The 26979-nt window shown below is 52.4% G+C and overlaps 1 protein-coding gene and 1 pseudogene across 1 annotated transcript; both read right to left on the minus strand.

Annotated features, from left to right (window-relative positions):
* Positions 1–8389: 8389 nt before the first annotated feature.
* Positions 8390–9148, minus strand: LOC128916741 (olfactory receptor 14C36-like). The gene has a single exon (XM_054218759.1). It carries the CDS (start codon positions 9146–9148, stop codon positions 8390–8392), a length of 759 nt encoding a protein of 252 aa, XP_054074734.1.
* Positions 9149–22366: 13218 nt separating this feature from the next.
* On the minus strand, positions 22367–25508 carry LOC128916742 (olfactory receptor 14A16-like; annotated as a pseudogene).
* Between the last annotated feature and the right edge of the window lie 1471 nt (positions 25509–26979).

Here is a 26979-nt window from a genome sequence, read left to right on the forward strand (position 1 = left end):
CTCCATCTCTGAAAGCATCCTCTAAGCACCATCAGTGTCGCTGCTGTTCAGCCATCCTTACAAAATTCTACTACGTTTAGTACATTCGCTTGGTCAACTGTGCCCTTTCCTTTCCATGCCAAATCCCAACCGCCACACATTGCTTAATCTTGCCTAGATAGGAGAGAACCAATCACCCACGCACAGCTCTTGGACTCGCATTAATTTTAACGGCAAGCTGCGTAGTTCTTTCATTAGTTCTGGGCTTGACGGAAAGCGTTTGAGCAGCTGAATGGTGAATTACTAGCAAACATTTTCTTCTCGGCCCAAGCACAAACACAGGCTGGGCAGAGAATGGATTGAGAGAGCCCTGAGCAGAAGGACTCGGGGGTGTTGGTTGATGAGAAGGTCACCATGAGCCGGCAATGTGCACTGCAGCCCAGAAAGCCCTCGGCAGCCTGGGCTGCATCCCCAGCAGCGTGGGCAGCAGAGAGAGAGGGGATTCTGCCCCTCTGCTCTGCTCTGCTCTGGGGAGAACCCCTGCAGTGCTGCCTCCAGCTCTGGGGCATCAACAGCAGAAGGACATGGACCTGTTGGAGCGGGGCCAGAGGAGGCCACGGAGATGATCTGAGGGCTGGAGCCCCTCTGCTGTGGGGACAGGCTGAGAGAGTTGGGGGGGTTCAGCCTGGAGAAGAGAAGGCCCCAGGGAGACCTTAGAGCCCCTTCCAGTCCCTAAAGGGGCTCTGGAAAATCTGGAGAGGGACTCCTGATCAGGGAGCGGAGCAACGGGAGAAGGGGGAACGGTTTTAAATTGAAAGAAGGGAGATTAGATATAGGGAAGAAATTTTTAGAAATTGTTCGATATAAGGAAGAAATTCTTTGCTGGAAGGCTGGTGAGCCCCTGGCCCAGGTTGCCCAGAGAAGCTGTGGCTGCCCCATCCCTGGACGTGTTGAAGGCCAGGTTGGACGGGGCTTTGAGCAACCTGGTCTAGTGGGAGGTGTCCCTGCCCAGGGCAGGGATGTGAAACGAGATGGTCTTTAAGGTCCCTTCCCACTCTAACCATTCTATGATTCTATGGTAAGGAGCCTGAGAAGAAGAGGAAAAGTGGGGCTGGCAATTCATTAGCCAGTGGTCGTCCCCTGAAGCCATCCCAGTCTGAAAAGGGGTGGCACGCTTCTGAGATGTGCACCCCGGTGGAGGCATGCATTTCTGTGCTACCTTGGAGAAACACAAGGGCTTTCTCACGCTCAATTTCTCCCCTTTGTTTCACTCGGGGTCAAAAATGATGCCTCGTGGTGACAGATTGGAGGAGGAGGAGGAGGTTGTCTCTTGCTCATTTGCTTAAGCACACCGACACCAGAAGTACCTCTACCCTTAATGAATATTTAACAAAGACCTCAACAAAAACTGAAACTGTCTTCCTATGCAATACTATTTGAAAGACTGATACAACTCCCCAGAACTGAGGTACCCACTCATATAATTTCATTAGCAGGAAATGAAAATGAGACACAGTAGATTTTACAGGTTCAGAAATTGTTAAAATACAATAAGGCCCAGGCAGAGGTAATACAACCAGTACCTCTAGAAGAGGCTCTGCACCACTTCAACCTCGGGAATTAATGTTCCAGTAAAAGTACACAAAAGAAAGAATAACTTGTGTACTTGGTGGGAGGGGCCATTTTTTTTATGGCTAAGGTTTCTCAGCAGGAAAGGTGGAGGAAAAACAGACTTGGATCCACCACTCCCACCTAAAAGCTGCAGCCAGTCTCCCCCTGGGGACCGCTCTGCCACCTGTCCTTTGGGTCTCCTCGCTGCGCAGCGGGGAGGCAGGTCTATTGTGGAGGCCCAGAACGGTGCAGCGGAGCAGGTTCGAGCAGCCGGTGCCAGGGCTCACCCAAAGGGAGCTGCAAGCAGGGAATGGGAAAAACCAGGGCGGGAGGAGATGTCCCTAAATCAGGGTTCTTCACCCAACATGCAAAACCAGTCAACACACTCGGTCAGGATATTTGTCTTTATTTCAGTTCTGCAGAATCGGGTGGCGGGTCTCACTCGGGGGGGAGCCCCGAGCGGGTCTCCTTTGCTCCCTCTTCTTCGAAGGAGGGATTTAACACCCCTGGGCTGGGCGTCTGCTGGGGCGTCGCCAGGAGGAGGGAGAATTTCCCTTTTGGCTCCTCCTCCGGAGGAATTTTAACTCTTTTTTCCCTATGAAATGTGGCAGGAGGCGGCGGAGATGCTGCGTGCTGGGCCGCCTCGGAGACCCGAATCCCATCCCCTGGCTGATTATCATTACACAGGTAAAGGAGGAGAACAGCTCCCGCCGTTCCCTTTGCTCTGATTGAATTGAGGCTTCCAAATGTTCTTTTGGGGTGGGGAAAAGAGTAGTTCTAATCCCTTTCCAGGGCTTTTGGAGGCGGGGGATGCCTATTGTAATAGTCTGGCTGTTGCTGGTTAATTCCTAGGCTCGGATACTTGGACACCGGTGGAGGAGCAATTGTTTAAAGAGGCTTTTTACATGCATAAGAAGAATTTTCGCCTCATACAGAAGCAGGTAAAGCCGTTAGAGGGAGGCGCAGCTCGTTAGCGTGGGCAGTTTCAACCCAGAAAGTCATATTTTGAGTTGCGTGTTGGAATGCTGTTCTTAGGACCCTTCTTCATGCTAAAAAACCACCGGTACGAGACAAGTTTTTGCCCTCATGTGATGGCAAGGGACTATTGAAGAAGAAAACCCGTTTCGGCTGCACTCGTCCTCGCCAGACGCAGAAGAAGCGCCCGAGACGCCCGGAGGAGGAGGACAAGGCTGAAGACGAGGTAGAAAAGCTGCGGGGGGAGGGATTTTTGTGCCAGCTTCCGCTCCTCCATGAAGCCATCTGGGAAAACATTCCTTAAAATCCAGCGGATTTGGTTCACAGAAATATTTGTAACTTTGTGGTGGTAGAAACGGGGTGACAGTGTCGCTTCGGTGCTATAATACGGGTTTTCTTTCAAGGTCTGGTCCTCCCAGAGGAATTAAAGTGGTTTTTTTCGACTCATTAGTGTTCAGAGTCCACCCGGGCAGGGTTGGGCTGATAAAACGCGGCACCTCCGGCGCAGAAAATCCGATTCCTTTGCCGTCCACAGCTCTTTCAAGCTATTTTTTACCTGATTTACAGGCCCTTTGGAGCACAAAGAAGAGGCGGCGCGTCATCCCCAAGGAAAATCCAAAGTCGGAGAGTCAGGAAGAGAAGCCCCACGACAACGGCAGCTCCTCCATCAATGCTGGCGCTTCCTGGTGCTGGGACGGCAGCGCCGGAGATCCGGGATTTTTCCCCTGCGGCGAGTGTGGAAGGTCAGATCTTCCTTTTTCTTCTCAAAAGCGGCTGTTTTGTGGCTCAAAAAGCAGCCGTGGGGGCAGCGGGGGAGGGCAGCTGGAGGATTCCCCTTGCCCCGGGGCCGCTTGGCGGTTTTCATTGACTTTCAACCCCCAAAAATGTGTGTTTTCGGAGTCGGGGAGACCCTCCACCGAGCCCTGAGGTTCAGACCGGTGGCCCTCCCTTGCGCAAGAATCCCGGCGCTTCTCCTTTTTGACCAAAAAACCCTCAGGATTTGCGGCCTGAGGCTTCCCCGCTCCACTCGCTTGCGCCGAGCAAAATGCCTCGCGTTTCAGTTCAGCCTCATTTAAGCGATGGCCCAATTAATTCTAATATTTTAATCGCCCACGATCTGTCCTGTTGAACCACCGACGTCGGAAACTCTGTCGTACCACGCAGCAAAGCACAAGAGTTCCCAAAAGGAGGAATAACGGAGCTTGGTCTCACAAATTTACAAAAACCGCCAAAGACTTAAAACTGCCTTTCTTTTCTAACTTTCAGGGTGTTTGAGAAGATCCAGGGGAGAAACGCCCACATGAGATTCCATCGCCCCAAAGGATGATGTTTAAAAGGGCCCCGGGAGCTCTTCTAAAGGGTGGCGAAGCCACAAAAGCCCCCGCATTCTGCTGACCTCCTCCCATAACACCTGGGAACTGACACCAAACCAACCACGAGGCCAGTTTTTACCATTTTTCTTAAAACCCCCCACTTTTTTCTCCGCATCCGGGCAGCGGCTGGGCTTTGAGGATTCAAGAAGACGCGGTCGCCCCCGCTCTAAAAAGAGAGGGAATGGGGGAAATGGCCCCAAAAGGGTCATCCTATTTAACAACGTGTTTCCCTGCTGGTGGTGCGCAGCATTTAAGATCTGGACTGCAGCGCCCTTGTGGTAGAGATAAGGTTAGTTTTCGTGTGTGGATTTTCATTTACTTCTTAAATTTGGTTGGTGAGTTTTCAAGTTCTTGCCCCGCTCCAGCTTTTTGCGTGATCATTAAAGGCTTTAAAACTCGTTGCGCTGGTTCCGGGGCAGCAGAATCGGGGTGGTTAAAGGTGTTGGGTGGCCGTGAGGCGTCTCGGTCCTATTTCAAGCACCCGTTGCATGTTTATTTTATTAATTGGTGCTCATTTACATAAATTAACGTGGCGTTTGGGAGGGAACGTGGAGAGTTTGATTAGTTGAAGGGAGGAAATGGAAAGAAAGGCGTCTTGTCTCTACCAACGGTATAAAAAAGGCTGATTTTTTTTTTTGTTTTTTGTTTCCGGGCCACCACATTTTCATGGCTTTGTTTAATTTTTGCTGAATCTTCATGTCCAGTAGAGGGGAAAAAATAAAAGTCTGTATTTTGGTTCTGTTTTTCTCTGGAAAGGACCAATGCTCAGGTCTGGGCCTCCATCAGCTCCTTTCCCCAGAGCAGAAGGCAGGTGGCAACGTTCTCCTTTGGCTTCTCAAGGCTTGTATTTTTCCAAAGAAACCTCAAAGTAACGTTTTTATCTAGCCCTTAAGGATTCCCAAGGGAAAGCGGCTGCCTTCCGAAAACGAAGACGGGCCTCCCAGGAAGGCCGGAGTCAGCGGCAGCCCTGCCAGCTGGGAGGACGGGGAGTTTTTAACCAACAAAACCTGGGGGCTGTTTCCTTTTCAAAAAAGAACCAGAGGTGGCTGTTGCAGCGCTGAGTGATTTTTTTAATGCCATCTGAGGGATGAGTTTTGAGCAGTTTGGCTCCGGAAGGGGGGTGAGAAAGCGAGTGCGGGGAGGTGGCGGCAGATTGTTGAATAATTACTAAAATGGCCTAAATATAGCATTGTTTAGACATTAAGGAAAGTTATAAAATCAAAAGGCTTCTGAGGTAGAATACAGCCACAGCTGGCATGTGAAGAATGCGACATCTGCGGTTCCGTATACAAGGTTGCTTGCGAAGCTACAGGAGGAATGGAACGGAACGCGATCATTCCGTGGCCTTGCCTTGTGACGAAGAGCAGATACGGGAACGAGATGCTGCTACGGAACTGATAAGCTGCCTACTCTCTACCCTGAGCCAACATTTCGTCAAATTTTGATGAAATGGTGTCCTTTGTGCGAACTTTGCTCATTACAATGTACCAAAACACGCCTCCATCCCGGAGGCTACCCGCTTCCAAGGTGAGACCACTCCTCCTTGAGTACACCAATCCTAGTAAAAGTATTAATGACTAAAGTCACTCAAACTCCACGTTGAAGATAAAAAAATAGTATAAAAATAGCCCGAGAGAGGGGGGATATCGGGGAAGACACCATCACGAACCAGTCAAGGAGAACTCCATCAGTGACGTCCGGGACCAGTCGACGGGCTGGGCCTTTCTTCCCCCCCATAGGGACGCCTTTGGGTAAGACTCAGAATATACCGAGTGTGTCCTCGGGGAGCTTAGAAATCTCTCTAGAGAATCTCTCTCCTGCATTTATAGCCAGGCCGTATTGTTTATAACTTTGTCGCGTGTTTTGTGTGCTTAACAACACCTTTATTTGCACGTGCTTTGCAGACAGCGTATTTATCACCGGCAATCCTAAGAACCTCTATATCTGTTGTTTAAATAAACTGCACTGTTTAAGTAGCCGGTCGTTTCGGTTTCTCGCTGAACGTGACCAAAGACTCGAGAGAGGCCGTGCTAGTTCAGGAGCACGACTAGACTGAAGGTGCAGTCCACTGTTAGCGTATCCAAACCGTAACAGTTTAATACATATTAAACGCGACTGGACTGATCGTGGCGAATTGGGCATCACCCAGAATTTAAACCCAGCCGCACCCGGCCTCCCACCTGGGTGAGGAGTGTCAGAACGCAAGGGGGGTTATCTTCTGCCAAAACCGCTTTGTCCCTTTTCACGCAGCAGAGGTGTCCCTGCCCAGGGCAGGGGGGTGGCACTGAATGGTCTTTAAGGTCCCTTCCAACCGGAACTGTTCTGTGATTCTCAATCTTGTACAGAACACTTTACGTTAAAGCTTGTTTGAATTGTATATAGAAGTGTGCGCTTCCGCACTGGTACCTGGTTTTGGTGTATTGTAGGAATATTGTCGTTTTCATTTCTGTTCAGAAATGTACATTTATGCGATTTCTAGGAGTGCGACCCACATACTGCTTACAGACGGCACGCGCGGATGGCAGTCTGACTCCCTTTTGTTTTCAGATCTCCCTATGACTTTATCTAGCTGCCTTCTTGGACTAGTTATCTGTTGGATAATCCCGTGTCAGTTGCTAGATCTGGAGCATAAAGTGGTTGGTTTTTTTCAGTTCCGGGATTACTTACAAAGAACGTAATTCTGAAATGCTCCAGTGCTGCCTCCTACTGTTCGTAACATTGCTTTGATGATCCTGGCTATAGCATATACGCTTTCAAATTGACAAAAAATTCTCATCCTGTTAAAGACTGGATGTAGCAGGACAGGTTTGCTGCCCCAAAACGTGACCCTTCCATGATCCAAGGTAAAGAACAAGGACACTCTAAAGCCCATTTCACTGAAGGCCATCAGCCCACTGTGATGTAGGTCAGAGCATTGGGAAGATTAAATAACCAGTTTGTCAGTTCTCAGGTGCCTCTGAGGCACAGTTACTTGCTACACAGTACAAAAGATTAAAAAAAAAAAAGCTCGATCTGCGCTTGGAACTCATTTCACCATCGGTTTGAGCAAGACACACGTATCCAGAGGCCTGAGGTGTAACCCAGCGATTACAAGGATTAAATACCGAACAGCACAATCCGTGCAAGCCCAGCAATGTATTTCCCACCACGAAAGGAATCGGTACTGACACGTTGTTATCACTGAATAACCGTAACTGGGTTAACGTTGCTGGAAAGGACCAGAGCCATCTACAGACGTCAAGAAGGGTCTAAAGAAGATATTTACCAGCGGCCTGCAGAAAACAAGTTGCAAGCAGAAAGCGGTGGATAAATACAGAGTATACAAGGAAAACTACTGGGTATACAAGGAAAGTATACAAGAGTATACAAGGAAAACTACAAGGTCCAACAACCTGCTGCTTAATAGCAACAGATAAATACCAAAAGGGTATTAGATGCCCTAGGTACCTAGATGCCCACCGCCTGCAAGATAAAACTGACACGAGACCAGGGCATAACCAAAAGGAATATGCAACAGTTCATATTGCATATGCAACATACGCAGCTTCAGAGAGTTACAAGAGGCTTAACTGAAAAGAAAATCAGTTCTGTTTTACCTCCAACCGGGACACTCTCTACGTGCACTGACCTCCAGACACTGTCCCACAGGCCTTCAAGGCACCTCTAGGAACAGCTGATGGCATTTGTGCTCACTCAGGTTTATCCCAGCACCCCCCAGACCTTCATGTCCCTCCCAGGAGCCTGGCTGTGCAAGGACACTGCTGTGTGCTCCCACTCTGCGCACTCACTCACGTTTGCTCTTCACTGATGTTCCTTCTCCTGGGCACGTTACTGGCCGTGTGCTTGAGAGGCATTTTGGGACAAGACCTGAGCCTTCAGGCACTGCCCTGACGCGATCCCCTCGTTATGATGGAAATGCTGTTTTGGAGGCCAGCTCTGTCACAGAAGTGCTCATTCCCTGTCCCTGCCTGCAGCCACAGGACCACCACACCACAAAACTGTCACCAAGCTTCAAGAGCACTCAAGCCTTATACCAAGAGAGGAGCTAAGAAGGAGAGCGCTGAAGTGGAAAGGGAGCAGCTCTGGGAAGACCAAGCGCTGGTGCTCCTTGACAGCGCTCCGGTGCCGGGACCTTTTCCCCTCCAGCGCTGCACGCAGGATCTGCCCCTGCAGCTCTAGAGAAGGTCTCAAAGGAAGGATCTCAGACAAACAATTCATTGGAAGGTCCTTTATTTTGTTAAAACAGAGAGGGAGGGTGGCTCCTCCTTTACACAGTCTCTGGGTCACACAGAAGGTGGATAAATACATAACTGGAAATGGCACAAATAATGACGTTTCTCTGTGGACAATATTATAATATAGAAAACAAAGCAAAAATACCCCAAACTCACAACCAAAACCAACCTGCAATGAGTTCCATTAGGAGTGATTTGCAGAAGACGACAAGCAGTTTAATGCTTCTGAAAGCATCCAGTTATCAGTTTCCACACTGCATCCTTGAGCTGCTGGTTCCTCATGCTGGAGATGAAGGGGTTCACTGCTGGAGGCACCACGGAGTACAGAACTGCTGTCACCAGATCCAGGGATGGGGAGGAGAGGAAGGGGGGCTTCAGGTAGGCAAACACTGCAGTGCTGACAAGCAGGGAGACCACGGCCAGGTGAGGGAGGCACGTGGAAAAGGCTTTGTGCCGTCCCTGCTCAGAGGGGATCCTCAGCACGGCCCTGAAGATCTGCACGTAGGACACCACGATGAAAACAAAACACCCAAAGCCCAAACAGACACTGACCACAAGAAGCCCAACTTCCCTGAGGTAGGCGTGTGAGCAGGAGAGCTTGAGGATCTGGGGGATTTCACAGAAGAACTGGTAAATAGCATTGCCCTGGCAGAGGGGCAGTGAAAATGTATTGGCCGTGTGCAGCAGAGCAGTGAGAAAGCCACTGCCCCAGGCAGCTGCTGCCATGTGGACACAAGCTCTGCTGCCCAGGAGGGTGCCGTAGTGCAGGGGTTTGCAGATGGCCACGTAGCGGTCGTAGGCCATGACGGTGAGAAGAAAATACTCAGCTGACATAAAAAAGAAAAAAAGCTGGGAAGCACATCCTGAGGAGGAAATGGTCCTTGTATCCCAGAGGGAATTGGCCATGGATTTGGGGAGAGTGGTGGAGATGGAGCCCAGGTCAAGAACAGAGAGGTGGAGGAGGAAGAAGTACATGGGGGTGATGGTCCCAGGCTACGGCGGTGATGATGAGGCCGTTGCCCAGGAGGGCAGCCAGGTAGATGCCCAGGAAGAGCCAGAAGTGCAAGAGCTGCAGCTCCCGCGTGTCTGCGAATGCCAGGAGGAGGAACTGGGTGATGGAGCTGCTGTTGGACATTTGGTGCCTCTGGGCACTGGGACCTGTCTATGGAAGAAAAAAAAAAAAAAAAGTGAGAAATTAGAGCAGACTTCTTTCAAATAAAAGTATTCTATTGCTCTTAGAGCCCCACCCAACTGCGTCTCCCCTTTCAGGAAGACCTTTGGAAGGTCCTTTCTGTACACTCTGGTTGGTGCTGGCTGACAGTCCAGCAGGGAGCTGAGAGCTCTGCAGGATGCAGTCCTGCCCTACAGCCATGGGTAAAAAGGAACACGGGGTGATCTCAGATTAAATCCGCTTGTGGCATCAAAGGGCTTTTCAGCACTGTCATCCCAAATTCACCCGACTGCAGAGCAGAGCTGAGGGCACCTTTTTGTTGCTGTTCTCTTTTCCCACCACAGCCGAGGGGTGTTTTCAAGGCAGAAATCCCTGTCATTTCTGTTGTGCTGCAAGTGAAACCTCGTGGGTCCTAAGAGCCAAGGGGACCGTCCCTCCGTGCAGAGTGAGGACAGCGAGTTTGTCCATCGGAATTGCTCTCAGCTGCCCTGTGCTGGTACCTCTCTCAGCTGGAGGACAATCCCAAGCAGACATTCCCATGAGAAGAAACTGGACACTGCTGAGAGCAGAGGGAGACCATTTACAAGCGCAGGTCTCCCAACCCTTCATGCCATCTCTTTGGACCCGAGGAGGATCTCGGCTCTCCCCTCCCAGCCAGGGACACAGAGGGCTCATTGCGGCTGCCTACCTTCAGCCCTCCAGCTGGATTTACGTGGCCTTGGCACTGACATGTCTACTCTGTGGGGCTCCTAGACAACACAGAGATGCCACGGGAGAGCTGTGCCCTTCTGGAGGGCAGCGTGCAGCCAAGCAGGACGCTCCAGGGAGAGAGTCAACTACCCTAAAGATGGGGTATCCTGATGGGAGGGTCGTCTTACTCTCAGTCCCTCACACTGCCGTCCCCAGAGCCCCAAAAATAAGTGGCTTTGGATGCTGTTCCTCCATGGATACACCCGCGTGACAGGACATGCAGCATCAGCGTCTGAGCTGCACCTGAATCCTCACCCCTCACCACAGCAAAAAGAAGGGAAAGAACAACGGCAGCAGAGGCAAGAGGGGAACATGCCAAAGTTCTGCCAAGAGAGTCAGGACAGGGAGACACAGTCAGACACTCGAGCATTTCTCCTCTTTGGTGGTTGGGCTGCTGGAAAGGCAACTCAAGACTAAGTCACCAGCATATTAAGGGGTGGGGAACTCTACTGTGTGGGAGAGGAGACCACGAAATGTCTCCGGGGAAGGTATCCCCACTTGAGGGGATGGCAGGGAGGTGCCATCCTAAACAGGAAAAGAAATTCCTATCTCCCACTACTCATCCATCCCACCAAGAGTGGAAAATTACAACTTTTTTTCTCTCAGGTAAATGCTGCCTTGTAGTCCTTCTTCAAAAAGACCATTAGCAAATGTCCTGGGGGTGATCTGGAGCTGGAAACCTGACCCACACAGCACCCACCCGACTTCAGAAGGACCCTGCCATGCCCTGGGTGGAGTCACTCATTCCCTCCATAGCTTCTCCCCACAGGGCCATGGGGAGCTCCCTGGGCAGGCTGAGAGCTGACCCGGGCAGGCAGCAGAGTCCCTGGCCCAGCACACAGTTCCCTGGGACACGGGGACCCTGCTCTCAAGGACGGTCCTGAGCACCCCTGGATGCACACCCACCTTCACAGCCCTGCAGCCGTCCCTGGGAGAAGGCAGCCGACATGCCCTGTACCTTTGATGATGTGGTAGGGGCGCCCTGCTCTCGAGCACATCCTCAACACCAACGCAGCCTTGAGAGCCTTCCTGACAGATCACATGAGACATGGGCCGTGCCAGCTTTAGGAGACTGATCCAGGAAGCCTCTCCACATTATACTGCAGCAGAGACACATCATGCCCTGTCCCTCTGATGGCGCAGCAGGGAAGCCCTGTTCCACACGTTGTCCTTCTCCTCTACGCTAGAGAAACTGGGAGAGTTGTACTTGCAGATCCCGTAGGCTGTGGGTTGTTCCTGCTTCTGGAGATCCCTCCAGCAGCTGCAGATTCATTGCCCTGCAGCCAGAGACTGTGGCAAAGGCTGTGAGGATTTCTCCCAGTGAGCTCTCAGTATTCTCCCACCACAGGCTGCCTTTAAGCTCTGCCGGCCTCACACATCTCCCCTGGGTGCCTGCAGGCCGTGCCCTCAGCCCTGCTGCGCTTGGCAGAGGAGCTGCTCCTGGGCAGGGCTGTCTCTCTGCAGCGCTGCCCGCTTGCCATGAGCTCCCGCCGTCCCAGGAGCCCAGCCCAGCTCCGCAGCAGAGGACCGGCCCGAGGCGTTTTAATGACCCCTCTGGTGGGTTTGGTACCGAGTCCATGAAACTCAGACCCTGAGAGGAAGATGAAGTCGAAGTCAGATTCAAAACCCAAAGTTTCCTGGAGCATTAATGGGTCCCACTGAGGACCATTACCGACAAAGCCTCCACAGTGGCTGGTTAGAGCAGTCAACTGGTGGCAGAGAGGCAAAGGGAATGTAAAGGCGGAATAGATTTGGAGTAAGCCTGGCTGGGTTACATTCAGGCAAAGGACCAAGCCGCGACCCCCAGCCCCTGGGAAGGGAGATCCTGTCCCTCAGAAGTAACTCCGGGCTCTTCCTGGGGCAGTGTGATGTGGGGATGCTCAATGCCAACGGCAGGACTGTGGAACAAGAGCTCCCAGGCTCTTGGGCGGGGAAGGGGAGGCAATGAGACGCTAATGGTGTCAGGATAAAGTGCTTCCTCATAGGCATCAGTGGCAGAGACAGCAGCCATAGCCGAGGGCAGAAAGAGCTCATCTCTGTTGGTGCATTTCAGACTTTCTTCATCCCTCTGTCAGCTCCACCACAGGCTGTCCTGCAGTGTCCCACACCTGTACCTCTTTCTCTGCAGGCTGTAGACACCCACCCTGCTACCACACCTTGCTCTCACCTCAGCATCTTCCTTCCTTTACTGATATCTCTCCATCCTCCCTGGCTGCTCCTTGAAACACAAAGCCTCGGGCTGATCCCGTCTCCCTCTGGGTGACTTGTTACAGCACAGCACTGCCCTTGGAGTGACATTTCTTTTTCTTCCTGTGCAGTCTGGACCTCCCCAGATGAAGGTTGCGTCGTTATTTCTTTCTCATGCTGTACCTTACGAGAAAGAAAAGGTCCGTCATCTCTGAAAGCAGCCTTCAAGCACTCTCAGGCTACTGCTATACTGCTTGGAGCCCCCCCAGTGCTGGGGTGAAGAACTCCAGGTCCCTCAGCCACCCCACACAGGTCGTGTGCACTAGGTCCCCAACCCCACCTTGGCAGACCTCCACTCGACACTCTCTAGTCCACCACTACTTCTCAGAAATGGGGAGCAACACACTGGGACACAGCCATGTGTGTGGGGCCACACCGGTGCTGAGCTGAGGGGGACGAGAACTCAGGTTGTCTGGGTGGCCCACGTTCCTCCTAATGCAGCTTGGCCTTGTTCATAGTGTCCATACTCTACTGGCTCGTAGTGCCCAGGCCCAGGTCCTTCTCCTCAGAGCCTCTGCTCAGCCGGTCAGGTCCCAGCCTGTCCTGATGGATGCGCTTATTCTCCCCCTTCCTCCCGGCACACACCGATGCAGGACTGGCCACTTCTCCTTGTAAAACTTCAAGTGACTACTGTTGGCCGAATCCCAGTTTCACAAAGTCCCCATGGACTGAAGCACCGTTTGCTCAGCATTTAATGTTCGCATGCAGCTGGCTCATCTTGACTGGGATGCCTCTCACAAGAGAAGAGCATGAGGAGTTGCAGGGCACTACAAATATCTCTCCTAGAGAAACTTGGGGGTCGGTGCTGATCATGCCATAGGTCTGGACCCAGAGGGGAAGTTGCCCTTTCTGGGAGAGAGCAGCAGGAACAGCTGTGGCTCTGCCTGGGGGGTGGAAGATGACTCAACTGAGAGCTGAAGGGCCAGCACGGGAGGGCAGAACATGGGCACCGCTGTGGTGGGTGGATGTCTGTCTGCTATGGATCCCCTGCTCAGGAAGAGGAAGCAGATGAGGCCTTCTTTAGTCACCTGGAAGAAACCTCATGTTTGCAGGCCCTGGTTCTCATGGCAGACCTGAACTACCCCAGCATTTGCTGAAGGGGCAACACGGTGAGGTGCAAGCCTTACAGGAGAGTTTTGGAGCTCACTGGGGATGTCCTGCTTACAAGGGTGACTGTGATGCCATGAGGTGAAGTGCCCTGCGGGACTTCCTCCTTACAAACAGGGAAGAGCTGGTCAGGGCTGTAACAGTCAGGGACGAGAAGGTAAAGGTGAGGCTCCTGAAAGAAGCAAACCCATAGGTTTTTCCTTGTGTTTCTTCCCCTCTTCTGAGTCGCCTTTTTAAATCTTCTTTTATTTTTCCCCCTGACAGCCAGAATGTTTTATCAAAACTGGTTTTCAGCAAGAAAGTTGTCAGTGACCGAGGAGGAATCTGCTTACAAAGCTTTCTGTTCTACCTGGCAAAGTTCAAGAATGGATGGAAGGAAGAACACAGGCTTTTCCTCTTTGCCCTCTTTGGCTCTGGTTTTCCCTGAAAATCAAACCTTCTCCTTTTCTCCGTCTCTCCTGCTTACCTTTACTTCCCACATCTCATTTGTCACCATCTCCATACTGCTTTCTCTCTGTTTCTCTCCTAATGAAAGGTTAAAGCCACTTTGCTGAGGTGTATAAGCCACTTTGCTTAGCCCATCCTAAAAGATGTATTTAAATAGACTAGAGTAAGAACAATTCAGAAACCCCTATGTTTTTCTCCATCGACTTTAAAGAGACCCTTGGGTAAGAGCCCAAATCCAATCACTTACCTACTGTTTATAGCGGAGTCCTACTCTAAGTCCCATAAGAAGTTTGTTCTTTGTGCAGAAAAGGATGTCGTCTTGTTCTCGGCTGATTCTTCTCTCCATTCTTCTGTTTTCCTTCCAGCCTGTGCCCGAATGTCCCCATGAGCCTCTTTTCTCATCCTTCTACATTCTTTTGCTCTGTCTCATCTTTTTTTAACCTCCTGAAGCATTGCTTCCTCCACTGACCATCTGACCTTACTCATTGCAGCTGGGATACGAAATATTGAACCATACCAGTGTCACGGAGCTCCTTCTTTTGGGCTTCTCCTCCACCGTCAGGAGCACCCAACGGCAATAACTCTCCGTGCTTTGTACCTGGTTATCTTAGTTTGCCCTTTTTAGAGGCCTGGTTGACGGAGTCCCTTGGGAAGCAGTCCTGAAGGGCAAAGGAGTCCTGGAAGGCTGGACAGGAGCAGGCCATCCCCATGTGCCTAAAACCAGGCTGGCGGGGAAGAAGACCAGCCTGGCCAAACAGAGAGCTTTGTCTTGAACTTGGGGAAAGAAGGAGTTTATGACCTTTTGAAGAAGGGGCGGGCAACTCAGGGGGACCACAAGGATGTCGTGAGCTTATGCAGGGAAAAAATTAGAGGGGCCAAAGCCATCTAGGTCTTTACCTGGCTACTGCCGTAAAAGACAATAAAAAATGTTTCTATAATTACATTAGAAACACAAAGAGAGCTAAGGAGAATCTCCATCCTTTATTGGATGCAGCGGGAAACATAGTGATAATGGGTGAGGAAAAGGCTGAGGTACTTCATACCTTCTTTGCCTCAGTCTTTAACGGTAAAGACCAGTAGTTCTCTGGGTACGCAGCCCCTGAGCTGGAAGACAGGGATGGGGAGCAGCATGGAGCCCCCATAATCCAAGGGGACTAAGTGAGGGACCTGCTACAGGACCTAGACATAGACAAGTCTATGGGGCCAGATGGGATCCACCCAACGGTACTGAGGGAGCTCTTGGAGAAGCTCACCAAGCCCCTTTCCGTCTTTTATCAGATGCCCATCTACAAGAAGGGAGAGAAGGAGGATCCGGGGACCTACAGGCCTGTCGTCTGACCTCGGTGCTGGGGAAGATTATGGAACAGATCATCCTGAGTGCCATCATGCGGCACATGAGGACAACCAGGTGATCAGGCCTAGTCAGCATGGGTGTATGAAAGGCAGGTCCTGCTTGACAAACCTGATCTCCTTCTATGAGAAGGTGACCCGCTTAGTGGAGGAGGGAAAGGCTGTGGATGTTCTTTACCTAAACTTTGAGAAAGTCTTTGACAGCCATTTCCCAAAGCATTCTTCTGGAGAAACTGCCTGCTCAGGGCTTGGGCAGGCGTACTCTTCGCTGGTAAAAACCTGGCTGGATGGTTGGGCCAAAGAGTGGCCAAAGTGGTGGTGAACAGGGTTTAATGCAGTTGGCAGCTGGTCACACGTGGTGTTCCCCAGGGCCTACAACTGGGGCCAGTTCCTTTTCATGTCTTTATCAATGATTTGTATGAATGTTTCCAGTGCACCCTCAGTAAGTTTGCAGGAGACACCAAGTTGTGCTGGAGTGTCGACCTGCTTGAGGGTAGAAAGGCTTTGCAGAGGGATCTGGACAGGCTGGATCGATGGGCCGAGGCCAATGGTATGAGGTTCAACAAGGCCAAGTGCCGGGTCCTACACTTGGGTCACAAGAACCCCATGCAGCGTTACAAGTTTGGGGAAGAGCAGCTGGAGAGCTGCCTGGCAGAAAAGGACCTGGGGGTTCTGGTTGACAGCCGGCTGGATACGAGCCAGCAGTGTGCCCAGGTGGCCAAGGTGGCCAACAGCATCCTGGCCTGTATCAGGACCAGTGTGGCCAGCAGGACTCGGGAAGCGATTGTACCTCTGTACTATGCACTGCTGAGGTCCCACCTCGAGCGCTGTGTCCGGTTTTGGTCCCCTCAGTTTAAGAAAGACATTGAGGTCTTGGACCATTTCCAAAGAAGCTGAACGAAGGTGGTGAAGGTTCTGGAGCGTCTGAGGGAGCTGGGGGTGTTCAGCCTGGAGAAAAGGAGGTTGAAGACCTTCTCGCTCTCTACAACTTCCTGAAAGGAGGTTATAAGGGAGGTGGGTGTTGTCTCTTCTCCCAAGTAACGAGATATATGAAGAGAGGAAATGGTTGTAAGTTGTGCCAGGAGAGATTTAGATTGGATAGTAGGAAAAACTTCTTCACTGAAATGTTTGTCAAGCACTGGAACAGGCTGCCCAGGCTGAGTCACCATCCCTGGAGGTGTTTACGGGATGTTGAGATGTGGCACGTAGGGATGTGGTGTAGTGGTGGACGTGGCAGTGTGAGGTTTACAGTTGGACTCAATGATCTTGAAGGTCCTCTCCAACCTAAATGATCGTGTGAGTCGATGATTCTTTTGAAGCTCAGGACTTTGTTTCGTCCTTGCCCCTTCTTTGGGAGGCCAGGAGGTGCCACAGAACGTTCCTACCCTTGGCATTGCTCCCCCTCACATCCCACTGCCCCCAGGAAGAGCCCTGGGCCACAAGTGAGGGACAGGAACTGCCTTGCCAGGGCCGGGGGCGAGGGCTTGGCCTTTCTGCTGCATCAAACCAAGCCAGGGTTTGCTCAGCATCACAGCCACCTGCACTCTGCCTTTGCCCACCTGCAGTCACAGCCTCCACTTATCTGCTCTAACGAGTCCCTGGGGAGGCCTTGTCAGTAAAGGCCCTCAGAGGGCTCCTTAATGCTTCCAGGTACTTGGAGTTTTTCCTTCTGATTTCTTGAGCACTCTGTTCAATCTTCTCTCAGGATCTGAGGCTCATGGACCCAGCAGCAAATACCCCGTGGGGCTCATTAAAAGACAGAAAGCCCTAACAAGGTATTTCTCTCTTTGTAATTTTCTTCAAGTCTTCAAGAGCAGTACAGCTAATTGGAGAGGTTCTGTAGTGTAGTTAAGGAGGAAGGTTTCCAACTGCATCTAATGAAAACGATTTCTTGCTTTTCAAGGGTATATTTTATTCCTTTTCAGTGTAAAGAAGAGGTGACAGAAGCATCCTCCAAGGGATAGTGATGCAGAGTGTCTCCTCAGGAGGTCTGGACAGGGAGGAAAAGCGGTCCCTTGGGGTCTGGCACTGTGTGGACAGCTTTGCTCCTCACCTCCCACACCCCACCATTTCTGGCATTGGCCACCTGGGACTTCCATCACTGCTCCTTGCATCAGACTTCTCCACTGACCTCTGCAGCTGGATGTTACAGCCCCGTTGCACCATCTCCCACCTGCTCAGCTGAGAGACCTGGCTGCACACGGGCACAGGAGAATTTGTCCTGTTCCTCAGAAAAGACAAGTAAAGCATAATCAGTTTTCATAACCGATAAAATAGACTCTGTAATCATACGCTAAGTACAAGCTACCACTAAGGAGCTTGCCTTTCTGCAAGGGAAAATCTTAATGAGAAATATTTGAGGCAGGTAGACACAAAAAGATAGATCTAAACACAATTAAAGAGCTGGCTTAGGAGACAATTGGAGTGTGTAAAGACAGGCAAGCTTTTAATCCCAGAAGCTCAAAGCAGCAGCACAGGTGAGAGGTATCTGAATGAGCAAAGAGCAAAGGCAGGAGAAAACTGGAGAATAATGGAAAGGGCCTTTGCCTAGACAGCCTGCGTCTGAAACAATGACTGCAGAAACGGCCGTTGCACCAGGATAAGTGTGAGTATATGAAAGATTAGAGGAAGTAAACACGCTGCATTAGAGGGAGACTGGTGGTAATGAGGTTGCAGGGGAAGATCGATGTTTCTTTGGAATATCCCTTTTGAAAGGTCATGGGATCGGCAGAGGTCTCTTGTGAGAAGTGAAAAATCGGTCTTGCACTCCTCTGTGCAAGAGGCCAAGAGTGCAACCCAGGGAAGCCCAGGCTGTACAAGCTCACTTTGGTGATCAGTGTGCCATCACTGAGAGTCTTCCTGGGGGACATTTCTGGGCACCAATAGCAGAAGAACGTGTCCAAGAACCATCAGCATGGAGTTACCAAGGGTAAATCAAAGAAAAAGGAAGCAAGGTGGAAGCAAGGACAAGTAGACGGGGAGGAATAAAGGGAAATTGTCCAAGCAGCCAGGGGTCAGGTTAAGCAAGCCAAAGCCCAGATGGAGTTAAGTGTGGCCTGGAACGCCAAGGGCAACAAGCAAAACTTCTATAGCTATGTCAGTGACAAAAGGAAGACTAGGGAAAATGTGCGCCCACTCAGGAAGGAAACGGGAGACCTGGTCACCCGGGATATGGAGAAGGCTGAGGTACTCAATGACTTCTTTGCCTTGGTCTTCACCGGCAAGGGTTCTAGCCACACCTCCCAAGTCACAGCAGGCAAAGGCAGGGCCTGGGAGAATGAGGTACTGCCCACAGTAGGTGACGATCAAGTACGAGACCATCTAAGGAAGCTGAAGGTGCACAAGTCCATGGGACCTGATGAGATTAATCCGCGGGTCCTGAAGGAACTGGCAGATGAAGTTACCAAGCCACTATCCATCATATTTGAGAACTCGTGAAGTTCTTGCTGGCTGAAAAAGGGGAAACACAGCACCTGTTTTCGACAAGGGAGTACAGTTAGGTCTGAGGAACTACAGGCCGGTCAGTCTCGCCTCTGTTCCCAGCAAGGTCATGGAGGAGATTCCTCCTGGAAACTTGGCTAAGGCCCATGGAAAATAAGGAGGTGACTGGTGACAGCCAATATGGCTTCACTAAGGGCAAATCGTGACTGACAAATATGATGGCCTCCTACGATGGTGGTGGTAGGCATTTGTGGATAAGGAAAGAGCAACTGATATCATCTGCCTGGACTTGTGCACAGAATTTGACACTGTCCCGCTCACCATCCTGGTCTCTAAATTGGAGAGTCGTGGATTTGGTGGAAGGATCGCTCGACGGATACAGAATTGACTGGATGGCTGTACTCAAAGAGTTGCGGTCAATGGCTCAATGTCCAAGTGGCGAGCAGTGATGAGTGGTGTTCCTCAAGGGTTGGTACTGGGACCGGTGCTGTTCAACATCTTGGTTGGCAACATGGAGAGTAGGATTGCGTGCACCCCAACAAGCTTGCTGATGACACCAAGCTGTGTGGTGCGGTCAACACGCTAGAGGGAAGGGATGCCATCCAGAGGGACCTGAACAGGCTGGAGAGCTGGGCCCGTGCAACCGTCATGAAGTTCAACAAGGCTGAGTGCAAGGTCTTGCACTGCGTCACAGCAAACCCAGGCACAACTACAGGCTGGGCAGAGAATGGCTTGAGAGCATCCCTGAGGAGAAGGCCTTGGGTGTATTGGTTGCTGAGAGGCTCAACATGAGCTGGCGATGGGTGCCACAGCCCAGAAAGCCAACTGCATCCTGGGCTGCATCACGAGCAGCATGGCCAGCAGGTTGAGGGAGGTGATTCTCCCCCTCTGCTCCGCTCCAGTGAGACCCCCACCTGGAGACCTGCGTCCAGCTCTGGGGCCCACAATATAAGAAGGACACGGACCTGTTGGAGTGAGTTCAGAGGACATGAAGATGATCCGAGGGCTGGAGCACCTCTGCCATGAGGACAGGCTGAGAGAGTTGGGGGTGTCCAGCCTGGAGAAGAGAAGGCTCCGGGGAGAACTTAGAGCCCCTTCCAGTCCCTAAAGGGCTACAGAAAAGGTGGAGAGTAACTCTTTGTCAGGGAGTGTAGCAATTGGACAAATTTTCTATTAAAAGAGGGTAGATTTACCTTTGCTATTGGGAAGAAATCTTTCCCTCTGAGGGTGGTGAGACACTGGCACCGGCTGCCCAGAGAAGTTGTGGATGCTTCTTCCCTGGAGGTTTCGAGGCGAGGTTGGATGGGATCTTTGAGTAACCCGGTCTAGTGGGAGTTGTCCCTGCCAAGACAACCCGCATGCTGATGGATTGAACCACGAGCCGACAGGGACTATAAACTAGTGCCATGCCAGCCCCCATCTGGGACCCTCACCACCCTCACTTGAGAACTACAGATCAACGGGACACCGTTGAACTCCAAGGACCGTCAAGATGCCAGCGGGCCTGTGGTGGTGACTATACTCTTGCTGTGCTCCGTAACACTCCTCTCTTTTCTTCCTGTTCTCTATTTCCTCCTTTACTCTATTGCTCGTCTTGGTGACTAATGCTGGGGAATAACAATAAATCTGCAGTGAGCGGCATCTGACCTCATTTGTGTCTTAATCTCATGCTCATAATCAGCCCGAACCCCTCCCGGACCAAACGTAGTCAGACCAGGACGTAACAAGGGCCTTGTGATGTGAGGGGTGACTCTCATTGCCAAGGGGTGACCTCGTTGCTGTCTTCAACGTCCTCCTGCTGGGGAGTGCAGAGGGAGGTGCTGACCTCTTTTCTCTAGTGTCCGGTGATAGGATGCAAGGGAATGGCTTACAGCTGTGTCTGTCAAAGTTCAGACTGGCTATTGGAAGTAAGTTCTTCCCTAGAAGAGTGGTGAAGGGGTCGATGACCCCAAGCCTGCCATTGATCAAGAAGTGACGTGACAACACTCTTAGATATGTGCCTTAACTTGCAGGTTGCCCTGTGTGGAGTCAAGAGTTGGACTTGATGATCCTCATGGCTCCCTTCCAACTGCTGTGATTCTATGAGCCCCATCCAGTTCCTCCTTGTCTGTGAGTAAGAGTGCAAATGTGGTCAGCTCAGGAGCTTTCTCGGCCAAAACTGGTCTTCAGCATCCTCTGGAATTCTCTTGGGCTGATTCTTTCCAGCGCCACTGACCTTGCAGCAGATTTTGTGGTGGTTCAACTACCCACGTAAGGCTGGAGCAGCGACTACAAGGCTTCCTCCGAGACAAGGCCCTCTGCGCTCCCTGCTCCCCTGTGCACAGAGCACACCTCTGCCTCCTCACCACCCTGCCTGCCTTCCTGAGGAACCCTACCCATCCATGGCTGCCCTCCCACCACCCAGCCTGTCCCACGACAGCTCTGCCATCCCATGGAGGCAGGGCAGAGACAGGTGCCGGTAAAGAGGAAGCTGATGGATATTGGATGCGGAGTCCATCGGAGACGATGACAGAAGAAGAGAGGGCGCGAAGCAGGCAAAGGTGACCCAAATTGAGGTGTTGCTTGTGAGTCGCTTCTTTTACAGGACCCTGACTGGCCAACAGCTGGGAGGAGCCATTTTGAGGCAAAGAGACACATCACAAAACCACTCATCCCAACAGAGGAACATACAGGGGCTGAGTAAAATTAGGGGCAGAGAGGAAGGACTCCTGACTTCTCATGCCACCATCAAGTACAGGTGAGCTTTGCCTTTTCTCAAAACATGCCCATGTGACACAGGCACTAAATATCAAAGCCTTTTCTGTAGCCTGTCCTTGCTTTCACTTCCTAATGGCTGCTTCGAGGCCGCTGCCAGCGCACTGTCCGTCACTGGCACAGCCCTGCTGCCCCAAATGTGGTCCCATAGACCTGCTGCACAGGAACGGTAGAGGGTAAGTTCATTCAGGGTGGGGAGATGCAACCCTGGCACAGTCCCCTGACAGCCCTCAGGGCTCTGTCCTTATCAGCCTTCCTGCTTGGGCAGCCTCCAGCAGTGCCCTTGTCGCGCAGGAGCTGCTGCGAGCTGATGTGTGACAGAGAAACCTGATTCTCCTTCTCACATCTCATTTCTGACACACACACGGTGCCCCGTGCTTCTCCAGGGACAGGCCTGCTCCCCAGAGAGTCTTTCCCCAGCTGACCCGGTCAGTGCTTGCCTGGCCAGACATTCCTGGTTCCCTCCCCATGCTCCCTGCAAGGCCTCAAGCTGGTGGTGCTGCTCTGCAGAGCAAGGGGCTTGTGGAGCCCCTGGGCAACGAGGAGAGCCCACACTGGCTGTGCTGGCCAGGCTGGGAAGCAGACCCTTCCCAGGGCTCTGTGGACAATCACGGGACATTCCATCTCTCTCAGGGAGTGTGTCAGGCTCATCACGGGATCTAGCCCATGGCCCTCATTAGCCTGGCCATCTTTTGCTTTTACCTTCTTGTGAAACTCCATCCATTGTGCACCCAACGCAAGGCACGCGGTGTCTCTGGACACCTCTTGTGCTCTTCTGGTAGCTCCTGATAGCGCCCTGAAGAACAGGAGTCTTCAGCAGGTACGGGAGCCCATGGCAGGGATGATTTATAGGGTCCCTTCTAACCCAAACCGTTCTATGATTCTATGATTCTATGAAAAAAGCAAGTATTTGTGTAGTGACAGGTTTATAACTGATACAATGACCACAAGACAAATGCTGCCGGAAATAAATACGAGGTCACTTGTAAAGAGAGATGGGAGATTCGCTGCTGCTGAAGCAAACTGGTAGAATCACAGGCCTTCCAGAGGGCACCCTTGAGCTCCTTGTTCCTCAGGCCGTAGATGAGGGGATTCACTGTTGGAGGAACCACCAAGTACACAACAGCCACCACCAGATCCAGGGATGGGGAGGAGAGGAAGGGGGGCTTCAAGTGGGCAAACACTGCAGTGCTGACAAGCAGGGAGACCACGGCCAGGTGAGGGAGGCACGTGGAAAAGGCTTTGTGCCGTCCCTGCTCAGAGGGGATCCTCAGCACGGCCCTGAAGATCTGCACATAGGACACCACGATGAAAACAAAACACCCAAACAATAAATAGACAGTAAGAACAAGAAGCCCAACTTCCCTGAGGTAGGCGTGTGAGCAGGAGAGCTTGAGGATCTGGGGGATTTCACAGAAGAACTGGTAAATAGCATTGCCCTGGCAGAGGGGCAGTGAAAATGTATTGGCCGTGTGCAGCAGAGCAGTGAGAAAGCCACTGCCCCAGGCAGCTGCTGCCATGTGGACACAAGCTCTGCTGCCCAGGAGGGTGCCGTAGTGCAGGGGTTTGCAGATGGCCACGTAGCGGTCGTAGGCCATGATGGTGAGAAGGGCAAACTCTGCTTCAAAGAAGAAGGCAAGCAGAAAGACCTGGGCAGCACATCCCGCGTAGGAGATGATGCTGGTGTCCCAGAGGGAATTGGCCATGGATTTGGGGAGAGTGGTGGAGATGGAGCCCAGGTCAAGAACAGAGAGGTTGAGGAGGAAGAAGTACATGGGGGTGTGGAGGTGATGGTCCCAGGCTACGGCGGTGATGATGAGGCCGTTGCCCAGGAGGGCAGCCAGGTAGATGCCCAGGAAGAGCCAGAAGTGCAAGAGCTGCAGCTCCCGCGTGTCTGCGAATGCCAGGAGGAGGAACTGGGTGATGGAGCTGCTGTTGGACATTTGCTGTTTCTTGTCATGGGGGCTCTGTCCAAAGAAGGAAAAACACAGGGAAAAATTAGGACAGCCTTCTTTGAGCAAAGATGCTCCCTTTTTCTTACCTTGTCTGTGTTTTTCATTTTTCACTATCACATCTGGTGAGTGTTCTTTTTAAGGGCAGAAATCCTCAGTTTTATCACTAAAAATGGGAAGAGTCTTGAGACGGGACAAGCAAACAGGCTCAGCTCCCTTTGGCCTAGTGCAGAGCCAGGAGAGCTGCAGTGTCCATCAGTCTTTTTCCCATCTGTCCTGCACTTTTGCTTGTGCTGCACCTGAAGATGAATTCACACACAACTTGCTCTTGCATAAAACCCAAACAGCTGAGCTCCCACGGGAGCAGAGGAGCACTGGTTCAAAGAGCAGATCTGCGAACTCTTCTCTGTCTCAGCCCAGAGGTGGAGCTGTGAGTGTGATGGAGACAGCAGGACACGACACAACCCCTCCCAGCGAGAAGCAAAGGACTTGGAGAGGAGAGTGCCGAACCCCCGAGGAAAGGCTCAGCCCTCCCTGGGATCCCACCGGAGAGCTGTGCCTTTCTGGGGGCAGCTGGCAAGCCCAGCAGGACAGGCAAAGCGGACAGTCAGGGGTCCCAGAGATGGGGTGCTCTAGAGAGTCACGTCGTTGCCCCTCAGTCAACGCCCAGAAGACAACTCCAGTGAAGGACCAAAAGAGAGCTGCCTGAACGCCCCCTCCCCAGTGCGTGTCGGCATTTCCCCCCAGCCCTTGCCCATGTCTCTGCTGCCTGGAGCTGCCCCTGCCCGGAGCCCTTTGTCTGCGCCCAGGTCTCCTCCCTGCCAGTGCCCCCAGAGCCCATCCCACCCGCTGGGGGCTCAGCTCTGCCCTGCACACCCCTCCCGGCAGCAGGGCACTGCCCAGGGCCATCTCTGGCTGTGCAGGCTCCCGTGGGGACATCGAGCAACCCTGATGAGGCTGGAAAAGCGATATTGGTGCTGTCTGTGAGCAGCAGGGTGTTGCTTCCTGATACTCCCTGGTTCATTCACCTCTAACAGAAACAGATTGGGAATTTCAGTGCCTCCTCCTGAACTGAGAGATAAAGCTCTCTGCCCACCCAGAAAACGCAGAGTAGGAGATTACAAGAACAGAATCCTTGCCTTTCAGGCAGAGCCTGCCTCGCTGTGCTTCTTGAAAAGTCTCCTGTAGTCACCTGCAGCTGTGGGCAGCCCCGAACCACGCAGCACCCCCTCGACAGCAGGGCCCTGCCCTGCCGGAGTTTCTCCTTCCACCCACAGCTTCTCCCCACAGAAGCTCCGGGGGGAGCTCCCCGGGCAGGCTGAGAGCTGACCCTGGCAGACGGCAGAGGCCCTGCCCTGGCAAACAGCCCCTGGGGTGCAGGGACCCTGCTCTGAAGGACAGCCCTGGGCACCCCTGGCTGCACGCCCACTTGCACACCTCCACAACCATCCCCAGCAGAAAGCAGCCGTCGTGCCCTGTGCCTCTGATGGCGCAGCAGGGAAGCCCTGCTCGGGAGCACACCCTCCTCCTGTACAGTAGAGAAACTAAGAGAGTCCTCCTGACAGATGCCGTCGGCTGTCAGAGGCACCAGGTCTAGGAGATCCCTCCAGGAACTGAAGCTGCAGTGCCCTGCAGCCAGAGGCTTACCGCGCAGAGGGCTGTGAAGATTTCTTCCCCAAAGAGGTCTCAACGTCCTCCCACTCCCAACTGCTTTAAGCTCTCTCAGCCTCACAGATCTCCTCTCGCTGCCTGCAGGCAGTGCCCCCAGCCCTGCTCCTGGGCAGAGCTGTCTCTCTGCAGCGCTGCCCGCTTGCCATGAGCTCCCTCCGTCCCAGGAGCCCAGCCCAGCTCCGCAGCAGAGGACCAGCCCGAGGCAGCGCTTCCTCTGTCCCCTCTTGGCTCCCTCAAACATCTCCCTGGGGCTCCAGGGGAACCGCCTGTGAAACAAACTGAAGTCATTACTGATGTTCCCTTCCTCAGCTGGGGAGAGAGACTTCTTTCCAGCTGGGTTCTTTCCCCTCCCAGAGACAGAGTTAGGGACAAGAAGAGTTGATTCTTGGACCAAGAATCTAGGTCCAAGAATCACCTCTTCTTGTCCCACTATGAGATAGGACATCCAAATAGTGAAAGGGAGAAATCTCCCCTACCTCCTGTACCCTCGCAAACAACAGGGGACATCTGAGGTGCCAGAGGTGGTCCAGAACACTTGCAGGTAACAGTAAGCTCTAACGGAGCGGTTCAGCGGGACAGGGCAGCGTCTGGGGCCGTCATTTTGGGACATTGCTTTGGCCAGCTGAAGTGACAGCAGATGTCCATGTTTAGGACAATGAAGCCTGTTCCTGCTCAATATGTCCAGGGCAGCCTATAGAGCTATTCCTCTGAGCAAATGGAGTCATTGCCACTGGAAGAGTTCTCTCTCTCTCTCTTCTCCACCAGCTGTCTTTACCAGATCTCCATTAGGGCTGGTTTCTCATTGACACCCCTACAATGCCTAACCTAATTCAGGGCAGCTGCCCAATTTCAAGGTTAACTCCATCCCGTGGTGCTGCCTGAGGTGCCAGGGCTCTCCAGCACAACTGCGTGCAGCCAGCAGGGACAGCACAAGACTTGCACGAACACCATCCCCATTCAGAGCAGCCGTGTAACAGACCCCAAGAGAACTTGAGACACGTTCGGTGCTTTCATTCAAGCAACTGCAGTGAGGCAAGTCCTGTCCCATCTCAATCCAGTAGATGTAGGCAGTGCTTCTCCCACATCCTTCAGTCATACTTGTGATGACGCAGTCAAGGAACAGTGTTCCTGGATCACGGGATGTCTATAGCCAAGGACATTTTGAAAAGCACCTTGTCCTTCCTGGAGATCAGCTTCACCTGCACCACAGGCCCTCTGGGGCTGCAGAGACCCCACAGACAGCAAAACCCTCTCTTGCCGGGGCTGCACCATCCAGCCCTGCTTCTCTCTCGTCCTGAGGAGAGCAGGGTTTGATCTCCTCATTTCGCCTTTACGTTGCCATCTGCCATCCCCCCCCAGCATGCTCTGAACCAAACCTTTTGCCTGCACGGTACTTGGGCACTTGGGAACAGCTTGCTCTGTTGCACGCCTGAGCTTGGCCCTGGTGCCACGACTGAGGTCCAGCACATCTCTGCTCTGACATAAAGAACCAGTAATCAAGGAGAGGAAGTGGACCAACTCTTACTTAACCAACCTGAGGGAGTCTTGGGATCATCAATGACTTCGCGTCTTCCTGGGGACATCAATGGCCCTGTGTATTGAGTTGACATGGATAGGTTTTGGTAGGGGTGAGGGGGGGTGCAGAGGCAGCTTAGGAGAAAAGAGATCAAGAGCTGACTCCATGTGAGAGAGAGCCCATTTCAGCTGGCTCCAAAACGGACATGCCACTGCCCAAAGCTGCGCCCGTAAGCAATTCTCGTGGCACCTCTGTGACAGCATATTGAAGAAAGGCTAAAAGAGAGAGGAGTGAGACACATGGAGAGGAACAGCCCTGCAGACAGCAAGGCGAGTGAAGAAGGTGGGGGAGCTGGAGTGAAGCTGGGTGGGCACCCGGCAGGCAAAAGTCAGCCCAGCAC

Source organism: Rissa tridactyla, chromosome 12 (genome assembly GCF_028500815.1).
Source record: "Rissa tridactyla isolate bRisTri1 chromosome 12, bRisTri1.patW.cur.20221130, whole genome shotgun sequence".
Lineage (NCBI taxonomy): Eukaryota > Metazoa > Chordata > Aves > Charadriiformes > Laridae > Rissa > Rissa tridactyla.

Excerpts from the sequence above, each read along its gene's own strand:
- LOC128916741 (XM_054218759.1), bottom strand. The coding sequence starts at position 9,148 with ATGTACTTCTTCCTCCTCCACCTCTCTGTTCTTGACCTGGGCTCCATC.